Source organism: Asparagus officinalis, chromosome 8 (assembly GCF_001876935.1).
Source record: "Asparagus officinalis chromosome 8, Aspof.V1, whole genome shotgun sequence".
NCBI lineage: Eukaryota > Viridiplantae > Streptophyta > Magnoliopsida > Asparagales > Asparagaceae > Asparagus > Asparagus officinalis.
In genome coordinates, this window is record NC_033801.1 from 96,876,859 (window position 1) to 96,891,418 (window position 14,560).

At 33.6% G+C, this 14,560-nt stretch overlaps 1 protein-coding gene across 1 annotated transcript; it reads left to right on the plus strand.

Moving 5' to 3' along the window:
• LOC109821575 lies at positions 8,111–11,754 on the plus strand. Its single transcript, XM_020387752.1, has 5 exons — positions 8,111–9,293; positions 9,456–10,490; positions 10,619–10,817; positions 10,901–10,988; positions 11,080–11,754. The coding sequence occupies exons 1-5, from the start codon at positions 8,111–8,113 to the stop codon at positions 11,752–11,754; spliced, it is 3,180 nt and encodes a 1,059-aa protein (XP_020243341.1).

Sequence of the window (14,560 nt, forward strand, 5' to 3'; positions counted from 1 at the left end):
TAAAAACCCCAAGAAAAAGACCAAAAAAGCCCCCAGAAAACACTGCTGGAAACTAGCCGTTACTGTGCAACGGATCTATCATAAGTCGACTTATGAGTCGACTCATGAGTCGACTTATGAGTCGACTAACGAGTCAGCTTATATAAGTCGACTTAGTAGAAGAAAAATCATAACTGCACTGCACTTTGTGAGTCGACTTATGAGTCGACTAAACATGCACGGACCTGAAGTGTACAGAAAAACTCAACTTTAAACCATGTTAGAAAATACCAAATAAATTCCAAAAATTATGAAACTTTGAGAGATGATTTTAGACATGATAATAAACATGCTACAAAAGCTGCTTTTCAAAAAGGACCTCCCAAATGAGAAATATCAATATTTTGCAAAATAGTCCAAAACATGAAAATGTGAACACATGAATTTTGACATTTTGGCTAAACCATGTTTTGAAACTTTACAAAATAATTTTGTAGACTTAATGAATGATTGTTAAGTCCATAAACCATAACCATGTTTTGAAACTTTACAAAATAATTTTGTAGACTTAATGAATGATTGTTAAGTCCATAAACCATAAAAACAATATTTTTACAAAATTGCATATTCTATGCAATATATTCTTAAACAAAATAGAGTATGAAACATATGATTATATATATGAATGTAAATTTGTTTCATATCAAATCAAAACAGAATAATAAATATGAAATATGTAATCTCATATTTATAAACATGAAAACTCAAAACTATGTATGTATATATAATAAATATAAAATATGTAGTCTCATATTTATAAACATGAAAACTAAAAACTATGTATGTATATATATAACCATATATATACATGGAAACCAAAAACAAAATTGTGTATATATATATATATATAACTATATATATACAAGGAAACCAATATAATGTGTGTGTATATATGATTGAGCTTAAAGTACTAACATACATAATATAAACCTAAACTAATGTTATCAAAGCTAGATCTTGATTTTCAATAAGCTTGACTTGGTACACATTACGGATGAAGCTAGAATTTGGATCTTCAACTTGAATTGCATAGGCTTCAACCACTATCCCGCCAACCTCCATTTGATATGATCGATATGGCACAATTCATCCATCCTCCAACATGTTGTTTATCTACAATTGATACAAAAACACAAACACTAGACAAACAACTTAGAAGTAAATTATTTGTAAATCATCATCAAAACAAGAAGGCCAACAATCTCCCCTTTTTTGATGACAAACAATTTACAAAAAAAGATATATGCATGAAAGGAAATTGAATATACAAAGTATAATTATCATGCATATAAACACGAAATACATACTCATAATATTTCTCCCCCTTTGACAACATCAAAAGGGGAAAACAACAAGAATGAAGAGAGCGAAAGCTCCTCCTATCAATATGCATGAGTGAGTATAAAACAAGTATAGGGAATAGCTCCCCCTATCAAAATGCCATATAGAATATATGAAATGAAAGCTAAGGCAAAAACATGTGAGTAAGCATAAATGAAAGATATGCTAAACATAACTCACATACAAACAAGACAATGAGAACACATATTAATATGTCATTTATGAAAGAAGTGTCTCATTACACAATTATAAAAACATAGTGTATAAAAATAGATTTATGAAAACAAAGGAATGAGTAAAACATGAGAATAATGAAAAAAAATTTAAGTGAAAACAAATCACTCAATTGAAATCATAAATCAAGATATGAGTCTAAAAACAATCCCTTTAAGTTCTCCTCTAAGCGAGCCATAGTCTCTGGCGCACCTCTCGTTCATCGTAGCTAGTGGTACATTCTTGACGTTTACCCAAAATAAAGTTGAAGAGAAATTCAGAAAAGTTGAGGCACCGACCTCACGAGGAACAATCAAATTGAGCAAGTTCCTTTCAAAGCACCATGACCCACCATCAAGCACTTTATTCCTATCTGCATCGGAACCGAATCTGAAAAGAAAAGTATTCCTTCCACTGTAATGTTCCACCTGGAAAGGGGCATCTACAATCCATACCTTCCTAAGGACACACTCAAGATCATCTCTATTAGCAATCTTCCTACCAAAAACCTTCCCCAAGAGACAGTTGTTAAGGGAATGCGAATCTATCCGGTCCTTAGTTGATAGAAAAACAGGACCATCTTTGTCGTCTAAGCTGCATTTGGCACAAAGCTGGGCCAACCTATCATCATCAATTATCATCATGTTCCAAATTAATTTAGCGCCGAGAGGCTACTTGAAACAGTGATGTCGTTAATATGAGACTGATAGACGGTCTTAAAATGGCAATGCCATTAATTTGAGTCTGAGAGACGGCTTAAACAATGATGCCGTTAATTGGAGACCGAAAGGTGGCTCTGAAACGGTGATGCCGTTAATTGAATATGAAACAGTGATGCTGTTAAATAAATATGAAATAGCGATACCGTTAATTAATTATGAAACAGCGATGCCGTTCGTGTGAGCCGAGAGACAGCTACCTCGGAGGCCGAGATGTGGGAAACCCTAAAGACTGTCGTGAGGGTTGGGGACGAGACTCAGATCTTGCCAAATAATTTGTCGCAAAACTATCGGAGTGAGACAGGAAGGGTCATGCCTTACAAAGATTGTAGAAATTGGCCAGAGAAAAAAAAGAAAAGAGATGGTCATACCGATGAAGATCTGTCACGAGGGAGAGGGAGAGAAGCGTTACGCACTTCCAGAGAGGTAAAGGAACGGACTGAGATCTAGGATTTTCAAAACCCTAGAGAAGGGGCGGCTATAAGAGAGAGAGCCGACTGAAAACTAGGATTTTCAAAACCCTAAAGAGGGCTGCTACGAGAGAGAGCCGACTGTTTTTGATTCAACACAAATTCCAATATACTTGATATATAATAAACAACTCCATCAAATGACGGATTCTAGGGGCCTGCTTGGTTGACCTCTTTTTCGCTTGAAAGCTACTCAAGACGTGAGGCTACAATAACTTTCAAGTATTACTTTGTTTGTTTGGTTAAATTGGAGACTGATGTTCCATTAACAAATTCCACTTGGTTGCCTCTATGTCGTTCCCTCCATATTGCCCCTGTTTTGGCTGAATTTGTATTGTAGTTGCAGGTAGGCCTGTCCATCCGGCCCGGCCCGGTCTGGGTAAAACCGAAGCCCGGGTCGGGGCCCGGGCCTGAGCGGGCCGGGCCCGGGCCTGAGCGGGCCGGGCTCCGGGCCGGCCCAGGTTTTTTATATTTTTTAAAATTTTTAAAAATCCCCATAAGTCATAAAATATACATAAAAATTATAAAAAATGCTAATAAAAAACAATCATATTATTAATAACTTGGAATGACATAAATTACAAGTACAAAAAATTATAAAATAAAAGATGATAAAATAACTTCTTTATTAATAATCAATAAATCCTTTACAAGTATAAATTTATTTCGGAATTCATCACATCATAATAGATGAGTATATCCCAACTAGGTTGACACCTACTCACCTATATAACTATTATTTGTAACTGTTTCCGAAATAATTCATTACAAATTTAAAGTTAAGAAATAAAAATTATAATTTGATGAATATTGTTTAATCTTTATACTTATCTGCTAGTCCCAACTCTTCAAATTTATCTTTAAGTACAGTCATCCGATCGATACCTTACGTTCGCTTCTCGTACCTCCACCAATCTTATAAGGACAACATTGCTTGTAGAGTATACGGATCTAAGCATGTCCTGTGGTCGTCGATCAAATGTTCGGCTGTGCTGAAGGCGGATTCCGAAGCTACCATCGAGACCTGCACTGTTAGTAAGTCATGAACCATGGTGAAAAGTATAGGATATAAAACTGATCCATATACTCTCCACCATTGCAAAATATTTAAAGCATTTCCTTAACATTTAACTAAAGAAGCATATAAATATTCATGTATTTCAGAAACCTCTAATGCTGATCCAAGTCCAGATCCATCAGTTAGTTTAGCTACCATTGCATACTTATCAAAACTTACACTTTTACCTCGGCCTGTGCTTGAAGGCGCCGAAGCTGTAGACTGTTGTACAGCTACACCATGTCTAGCTGCATACTCATTATATAATGTTTGAAAATAATTTCTAATAGCTAAATGATGAGAAGTAGCAGTAAGAGTAGATCCATCATCTAAGTCTATAATATGTCCACCATACAATGATTGTAACAAACTTCAAAGGCCAATATCATTCAAACATGGACCAATAAGAACTCACAAACTAAAAATATGAGGAATATGCCTAAAATACTTATTAAATTTGCTCTCCATTTAAAAATTTATAGCTCCAAAAGTATTATTCATACGATATTTGGTAATTTTTTTAATATTTAAAATTTGTAAAGCAGCTAAAGTAATTGTTGGATAATAATAGCCAGATAATAACATTGTAGTATCATAAAAGACTTGTAATATCTCATTTAAATTACATATAATTATCCATTCATCTTCAATTATTCCATAAGTATTACTAGAGCTAGAACTAGAAGCATAAAAATTTATAAAATCATTTATAATTTCTTTATATTCTATTGCTATACTTAACATTGTATAGGTGGAATTCCACTTATGGTCAACATCTTTTGGAATTAGTCTGGGGTTATAATTTTTTCTTTTACAACATTGTTTCCATCTTTTAATTCTTATTTCAGAAGCATTATGCATATTAGCAATTGTTCTAACATTTTCTATCATAGGTTTAATTTCAGTAAATGCACTTTGAATAATTAAATTTAAAATATAACAGATACATCTAATATAAAAAAGATCACCATGACATGGCAATGACAGAGTTATTTTGATAAAATCAACAGCTATATTGTTATTACTTGCATTGTGCAAGAAAAAATATTATTTGATCAATTTCTAGTTTCACAAGTTCTTTAATTATTAAATTTATAATATTAATACCAGTATGTGACTCTTCAATTGCAATAAAAGAAACAACTCTTTTAAACATTTGCTAATTTTTATCAATCCAATGTGCTGTGATACATAAATAACCAGTTTGTGCTCTAAATGTCCAAATATCAAAAATTAAATAAAATTACAGTTTAAATTTTTAAAATAGGAAATTATTTTTCCTTGTTCCTCCTGATAATACTTTAAAATATCACGTTGACAAGTTTAACGAGAAATTTTTGTACATACGGGATAAAAACCATCTCTAATCATCTTCAAATTAATCATCTTCTACTAACATAAAAGGAAAGTTTTTAAGAACGATAAACCTGATTACGTATTTCCTGGCTCGGGCAGCGTCATAATTCAACTACTGAGACTACCAGAAGAGGAGGATTGGAAAATCATAGATTATCGGATATCACCTTGAGAATTCTGGCCTTTGTTGTATTTTTCTATATGGTGTTTGAGGTGGTTGGTGCCGCTCTTATGATGAGCTTGGAAAGTCTGGCCGTACAACACAAATTTAGCCTTCTGGATGATGATCCTACCATGTTCATCCTTGGTGACGTCTATCTTCTCAAAAAAATTCCACACATCGGATCTCGGCCTTTTAGGAGCTCTTGGTGCAGATTCGTCGCCACTAAATTTGGGATTAACACCGGTAGGAGGAGTAGTTGTTGTTGTTGGCCTTCTTATTTTGATGATGTTTAATAAACAATTTACTTCTAATATTGTTTGTCTAGTGTTTGTATAATTATATTTATTGTATACAAATAACATGTTGGAGGATGGATGAAATTGCGCATTCACGATCATATCCAATGGAGGTTAGCGGAATTATGAAGTGAAGCCTACGCAATTCAAAGTTAAAGATTCAAGTTCAAGCTTCATCCGCAAGTGTACCAAGATAGATCTTCATTGAAGATCATAAGCTTGGGTAAATTTAGTTTTAAGTTTTATATTATGTGTGTTAGTACTTTAAGCTCAATCATATATACACACACATATTTGGTTTTTATATATATAGTTATATATATACACAAGTTTTGGTTTACGGACTTAACAATCATTGTATATATATTTTATTAAGTCTATAAAATTATTTCATAGGGTTTCAAAACATTGTTTATGTCAAAACATCAAATTTCATGTATATCACATTTTTATATTTTGGACACACTTGTAAAATACACGAGTTTTCACAAATGGGAAACTCAATTTGAGAAATTCTTTTTCTAACATGTTCAATTTCATGTTTATAAATGTTTCCTAAAGTTTTATCAATTTTGGAATTAATTTGTTATATTTATTTGAATTTACAAAATCAAGTTTTTAATAAGCTCATGTTCGTGCACATGTTCGTGCATGTTTTTACAAAACTGATGCGTTTTCACAATTGGAAAATGCGATTTGAAAAATTTCTTCGTTTACATGTTTATCATCATATATACAAATATTTACCCTAGTTTTACTATTTTTGGAGTTGTTTTGTTATTTTCAATTGAATTTATAAAACCGAGTTTTCTGTAGTTTTTTTCAGAAACTATATATCTATGTTCAAACATTTATTTATCTCAACTGGGAAGTGATATTTCAGAAATTCTTTCTCTAACATGTTTATCTACATGTATAAAACATTTCCTCAAAATTTCATGATTTTTGGAGTTGATTTACTATTTTTAATTGATTTTACAAAGTCAAATACATAAAATTTCAGAATCTATCAAAATCAGAAACTGCCCATGAACAGTGCGGTCGACCGCTACAGTCGACCATGCTATAGTGTGGTCGACTGCCACGGTCGACCGTATGTAGTCCAGAGAGTAGTTTTGTAGTTTTATTTCTCACGGTCGACCGTCGAAGTTACCGTTGCACAGTAACGGTAACTTACTGATTTTTGTTTTTTAGTGAGTTTTTTGGGTTGTTTTCTTCTTTCCTATATATACCCCTTTGTCATAACTATTTTCTATCACCAAGGGATGTTTTAAACAAGTTTTTACAAGAGTTTAAGTTTTGTTTAAGTATGGGTTAAAAGTTTCAAGTTTGTAAAGATTGTTTCACAAGAAGAGAAGATCATCTTTGGTTCACTACAAGAAATACAGTATTTAACGACCAAAATTAGTAAAGGGATTAGTTGACCGTCGTTAATGTGCATCTAATAACGACGGATTTTTAAAGCCTTCGTCGAGTGATTACAAATATTATAGGAATGATGTGAGATGGGTAACGGTTTTCTAATCCCTTCATTAATTTGATCCTAATACCGTCGTTATTGGGCCCCATTAAAGACGAAGGGGTCAATTACCTTCATTAATCATAACTCCTAATGATAATAGGAGTAGTAATCAAAATAAATATAAATAACCCGAAATCCAAATCACCCTATAACCGCAACTATTGTATTTAACTAAACCCTAATTTACTTTTTATAAATACTGTTAATTAAATCCCACGTTCTTATAAAACCCACTTCTTCAAAAATTCCCGTCGCCGTCACCCTGCCAGCGCAGCCCACCCCAGCGCCGCCTTTCACGTGTTGTCCAAATCCTTACTCAATCCCCGCTCTTTTGACTGCTCACTCAAATGTTCATCGCTACAAGAAATCTAGTATTTAACGACCAAAATTAGTGAAGAGACCAGTTGACCATCATTATATACATGTTGCAATTATATTGGCTTAAAGTACCCTATACATGTTGCAATTATATACCCTATACATGTTGCAATTATATACCCTATACATGTTGCAATTATATACCCTATAAATGTGTGGTATTTACTTAAGTTAAATGAATTTTAAATGATTATTTCTTTAGCTATTCAGATGTACTTGTCAAGCTTGGACATACCACTTTCCATTAACAAGTCATTTTGTTAGTTATAATCATAGTTCCTATGTCACATGTGCTTTGAAAGGAAAATGAGTTTTTTTTTTACTAATTTGTTCTATTTACTAATTTGTTATATGGTAGTATTTTTGCCTTTAAATTGACCCTATAATTGCATAAATAAATACTTTCTGAATGACACCATATATAGGTTAACTTCTTTGCATTAGAATGACCATATATCTGAACATATGAGTCTCTACATAAAATTAAGCATTTATTTGTGTTTAGTTTTTGAAGAGGTTGAAATATTTTTCAGGAAATTTTAGTACATTGCTTGAAATGGCGCCGAATAAAGATTGGATGGACCTAGTAGATGATGATAGACTTGATCCAAAATATAAAGAAGGGGTTGATCAGTTTTTAGACTATGCATATGAGAAGCTGTTGGATAGTTTTAATGAAAAGGATGAAGACTTTGAAATTCGATGTCCATGTGTTAAATGCAGCAATGTGAAGTCTGGTAATCGTGAGTCGGTAAAGACCCACTTGATTGTTCATGGAATTATTAAAAACTACAGATTTTGGTGTCATCACGGCGAAAGACAGGGTGAGTCCATTTCGGAGTTTGATGAAGAACAAGAAGAAATGATAGAAGAAAGCCAGAGTGACGATGAAATGCAAGAAATGATTGGAGATTTATTTCATAATTCAACTGGCGTTGTTGCACCTGATGCCACGTCGAGTCAGGATATTCTTGAGCAGGAACCAGATGGACATGCAAAACAATTCTACAGTCTTTTAGGTGACTCCGAGAAACCTTTGTATGAAGGCTCTAAATGTTCAAAGTTATCTGCTTTAGTGAAACTACTTCACATAAAGAGCCTAAATAGGTGGAGTAATAAATCATTCTCAATGTTGCTCCAGTTTTTGAATGAGGAGCTATTGCCAGGGGAATCAACACTGCCTAATTCGTATGACGAGGCCAAAAAATTAATCCGAGACCTTGGCCTATCATATGAAAAAATTGATTCGTGTCCATTCTCTTGCATGCTGTTTTGGAAAAATGAAGAAGGTCTTGATACGTGTCAGAGATGTGGTGCTTCTAGATGGAAACTTGATAAACATGGAAAAGAGATCAAGCGAAAGGCAAATGGTAAAAAAATACCACAAAAGACATTGCGATATTTTCCTCTTAAGCCACGATTGCAAAGGCTTTACATGTCTTCGAAGACAGCTTCTGATATGAGATGGCACCATGAAAGACAAGTTGAGGACGGAGTGATGAGGCATCCAGCTGACTCTAAGGCTTGGAAAAACTTTAATGAGCTACATGAAAGCTTTGCCGAAGAGCCCCGAAATGTTAGGCTCGGTCTTGCAAGTGATGGTTTCCAACCTTTCACAAATTCAAAAGTTTCTTATAGCATATGGCCCGTTTTACTTGTACCATATAACTTACCACCATGGATGTGCATGAAGCAATCTAATTTTATTTTATCTATGCTCATTCCTGGTCCAACTGGTCCTGGAGATGCTATTGACACCTACTTACAACCATTGATAGAAGAACTAAAGGAGTTGTGGGCCTCAGGCGTTCGAACATATGATGTATCTCTGAGACAGAATTTCATTTTACGTGCAGCACTAATTTGGACTATTAATGATTTTTCTGCTTATGCAAATTTATCTGGATGGAGCACTAAGGGGAAATTAGCATGTCCTTGTTGTAATAAGCACACTCACTCTATCAGGTTAAAATATGGAGGCAAGCAGAGCTATATGGGACATCGTCGCTATCTTGATGAAAATCACATTTGGAGAAAGGATAAGAAATCATTTGATGGAACTAGGGAGAAAGGGTATGCAGCGCCGAAGCTGATCGGAGATGACATCCTTAACAGTTGGAGAAAGGATAAGAAATCATTTGATGGCACTAGGGAGAGAGGGTATGCAGCGCCGAAGCTGATCGGAGATGACATCCTTAAGCAGGTGGAAGATCTTATAGGGATCACCTTGACCAATCATCCAGAGAAGAAAATTAAAATATCACACGAAAGGCGGGGAGATAATTGGAATAAAAAAAGTATTTTTTTTTATTTGCCATATTGGAGAACTCTCTTATTGCGACATAATTTAGATGTCATGCATATTGAGAAGAATATTTGTGATAGTTTGCTGGAAACAATCATGAACATTAAAGGAAAGACAAATGATAATATCAAAGCCCGTCTCGATTTACAAGCAATGAGTTTAAAACCGGAGTTACATCCAATCCAGAGAGGAGATAAACTTGTGATGCCAGCAGCTTGTTATACTTTATCCCAAGAAGAGCAAAGCAAATTTTGTCGATTTCTAAAGGAGTTAAAAGTTCCAGATGGATTTTCATCCAATATTTCTCAATGTGTAAATCTTAAAGAGCGTAAGATTTTGGGGTTAAAGAGTCATGACTGTCACGTTCTTTTGCAGCGCTTGATTCCTGTATCGATTCGTGGCCTTCTTCCTGCAAAAGTGTGTGAACCAATTATTGAACTTTCCATATTCTTCACTATATTATGTGCTAAGACATTAAGGGTGGATGAACTAAAGCAAATTGATGAGCATATTCCACTGACGTTATGTAAGCTTGAGAAGATTTTTCCACCTTCAATTTTTGATGTCATGCTGCATTTAGTAGTTCATTTAGTGAAGCCATACTTGGAGGGCATGTTCGATTTCGATGGATGTACCCAGTGGAGCGTCAGCTTTATACTTATAATTCATATATCAGAAATAGGGCACGTCCAGAAGGGTCAATTGCTGAAGGATATATAGCAGATGAATGCATGACACTTTGCTCAAGATATCTAAAAGGCTTCGAGAGAAAGTTTAATCGCCTTGAAAGAAATTATGAAGATGACAATAGAGAATGTAATGAAGCACAACTATCTATTTTCAGACATAGTGGGCGGGCATTGGGTGCTGCCACCACCCGCTACCTTGATGAACGTGAGTGGTTGCAAGCTCATATTTATGTTCTAAAGAACTGTGATAAAGTACAACCACACATTGAGTAAGTCACTAAAGTTTAAGATTCTACTAATAAATTTACTATAGTTAGTCAACGTTAATCATATTTATGATATTTTAATGTAGGGACTACAATGAATTCGTGAGAGAACCCACAAATCACTATGATGATAAAGATTGGGATAAGAACTTTATCGAGTGGTTCCAATCTCTAGTATGTACATATCTTGCCTTATTTTTTAATATCTTGATTGGTTCATTTTATTACATGTTCCATGACTTGATCATATTTTGGTTTTGTTTAGGTTTATCAGAGTTATCGAGAAGATGATGACTTACTTTCATTATCTCATGGTCCAAGTAAGATTGTTAAATGTCTTACTGGATTTGTCATAAATGGACATCGATTTCATACAGAAAGTCGAGATAATTGTTTGTCAACTCAAAATAGTGGGGTTGCGGTTGTTGGTGATGCTGGTGATGGTGGAGATATAGATTATTATGGTGCTTTGGTTGAAGTTGTCGAATTAGAGTATCTTGGTGGAAGAAAGGTTGTTCTATTTCGTTGTAAGTGGTGGGATGTGCACGGCAAAGGAAAAGAGACCGCTTTGAAAGAAGATAAATATGGATTTGTTAGTATTAACTGCCGACATTTGCTAAAGACGAATGACCACTTTATACTTGCTGGCCAAGCATCACAAGTTTTTTATGTTGAGGATATTGCCAATGAAGGTTGGCATGTAGTTCTTAAAGCACAACCCCGTGATTCCTATGATATGCCACCAAATACAGATGATTGTGAGATAACAGACGATGGAGTTGAAGCTTATTTGCAAGATGAATCATTTGATGCTCAGGCTATTGCATCAACATCATTAGTAGATGATGGTATCAATTTGAGAAGGAGCGATATTGATCCAATTATTGTAAATTCGGTCTCAACTTCAAAAAAGAGGAAAAAGACTCAAGCAGAGAATTAGAACGCTTTAATTAAAGAATAGAACACAAATGATATTGTGTTATTGAGATAAATTTTAAGTTGTATCTTACTATAACTATTCTTTTTTTAGACATATGATGTTCTTTTCTTCATATTTTGGATGTGGCTTTGACATTGCAGCAAGTGCTTCTACATTAGTGTATTATGTATTTATTATTATGCTTGTCCTTGGGGATTTCTTTTTTTATTCATTTCTCTTTTGACATTTGTTTTATACATAGTGTATGATACTTAAATTCCTATTCATAGCAGAAAAATGAAAACTTAAGAAGTCACTTCCAAAAGCAAAAGGGCACAATTTCTAGCACCCATGTCATTAATTAGGAAGCGACTTCAAGCACTTGCAGAAAATTCATTAAGAAGGGAACAACTCCGTACTTGTCATGACAAGAACTTGAATATTCAAAATCCAATACAAGATCAAAATATGGGTACAAATTTTAGTGCTGATTCAGAAAACTTTGAAGAGGAGAATTTTGCACAAAATCGCAGGAGAAGTGCAAATACTAACAATGAAGAGAATGATGATTCTGCAGGTTGATGAGACTTAAAATTTATTATTATTTGTTTTTATCTTTCAATTTATTTTTTATGATTGGATTAATAATTGCCCAATTTTTTGCAGAATCAAATAATCATCGAGTGCAAAGTGATGATGTAATACTAAATGAATCTCGACAAGAAGGTATATTCTTTATTAATTACAAGAAGTAATATTTTTATCAATTTCTTTTTACCTATATCTTGTTTCTAACATATGATATGATGTATGCAGCTGATAATTCTCATAAGAAGAAAAATCCACCTCGTGGTAATAATAAGTGTCTAAAGTTGAATAATTTGTCACATGGGGAGAAAAAGATCATTACTTTTTATCAGAATAGAGCTATTGAGCCAGAATTTTCACGATATCTTGGAATTATTATTCGTGATAGAAATATTTGCCCAGTAGCTGTTGAGAATTGGGCCAAAATACCATAACAAAATAAAGATCATATGTGGGGAGAATTGGGCCAAAATACCACAGCAAAATAAAGATCATATGTGGGCATCCATTAAGGTACATTGAAAATTAATTAAATGCATTTGGTTTTTAATTCTTATGAATTAAATTTTGATTCAAATTTGATTAGGATAAATTTGATGCTGAGGACATGGAGCAAAAGAGAGAGTTAGTAACGAGACACTTGCGCGATTTGTGGAATAAGTGGCGTGGTGACATGCACAGGAAATATGTGAAAGAAAATTCATTACAAGTTGTACTTAGAAATAAACCTACAGAAGTGAGTGTTGATGACTGGGATTGGCTAGTTAAGGAACATTATTTTTCTTCAAAATTTCAGGTATTAATCTCCTAATTTTATTAATTTTGTTCCATGTATATTGTTGGATTGTTGAAATTATCTTTTAATGTTGATGTATAGAAAGCAAGCCAACAAAATACACTTAACAGAGGCAAAAGAAAGATGCTCCACCACACGGGCAGCAAACCCTTTAGACAAATTGCGTGGGAATTGGTATACATTCAAAACTAATTTCTTATTTATTTATAACTACTTTGTTTTTTAGTTTAATGTTGTACTCATTTTTATTTAATATTTGAATAACGGTGGCAAGTCAGGAAATCCACCTGATGTGGCAAAAATGTTTCATGAAACTCGAAAGAAAGCTAATGAAACACTAGAAAATGGGGATCAAGATAAATATGTAAGTAGAATATGTGTTTAAGTTTGATAATGATGCATTATATAGTACTAACATATGAATTTAATTTTTATAGGATGAAATTGTTCAAGTCAAACAAGCAAACCCTTCACTTTCTGACATTGAGATAGTTGAGAAAATCTGGGGGAAGCAATCTCATGGTCACATTACTGTATTTGGTGGCGGGACTACTTTGAAAGATTTGAGAGGACCGCTCCCTAGTCGATCTGATCTGGAAGCACGGGTTATAGAAGAAAAGAGAAAGAACCAGATGCTTCAACAACGCTTAGATGAGCAGGAGCAACAACAGCAACGGATGTCTGAGTTGGAGTCACAAGTGAAAGCTATGCAAGAACTTTTTTTTAGGCAATCACCTTCATTGACTCCTCAAACTCGAGAACATGTGCATGACTAGGTAATTATTTTTTGTAAAATCTCTTATATACTTTTATGATTGACTACTTGTACTAAAAAATATAATTTTTTACTTAATAAGATAATATTTGCTTAATTGATATTTCTTAATTATGTGATTTTTTTTTAATTTTTCAGGCTATCCATGCAAGATTAGGAGGGGGTAGCTCGAGTCTTCTTTTGACGATGATTAGAGGTGTCAGAGATGTGTCTTCCCCAAACTTTTATTTTAATTTGTTTTAGATAGTTTCATGTATTTTTCTTTGGAACAATTAGGATATTAACTCTTATTATTAGTATTGAATATTTGAGGATGATGGAATTTTATTTATTGATGTTATTAATGAATGGAATTTTTATTTTACCTCTTATTTATTATTGGGTATTTTTAATATGTTTTTGTTGTGAATCTTAGTGTCTGGTTGAGAATAATATGATAGTTGCCTATGAATGAAAAATTTATTATTAATGTATATTAGAAATTTTTAGTCTACAATGACTGTTTTATAAACTGTATTTTGTTCATCAACGAAGGGAAAGCACCGTCGTTGATAGGTTACTAATTACCCACTATGTGAACTTTTACGACGGTATCCAACCGTTATTAATTAGTCTTCAACAACGGGAAAATATCCCCGAAACTAATGGTAACGACGGGAAAATATCAT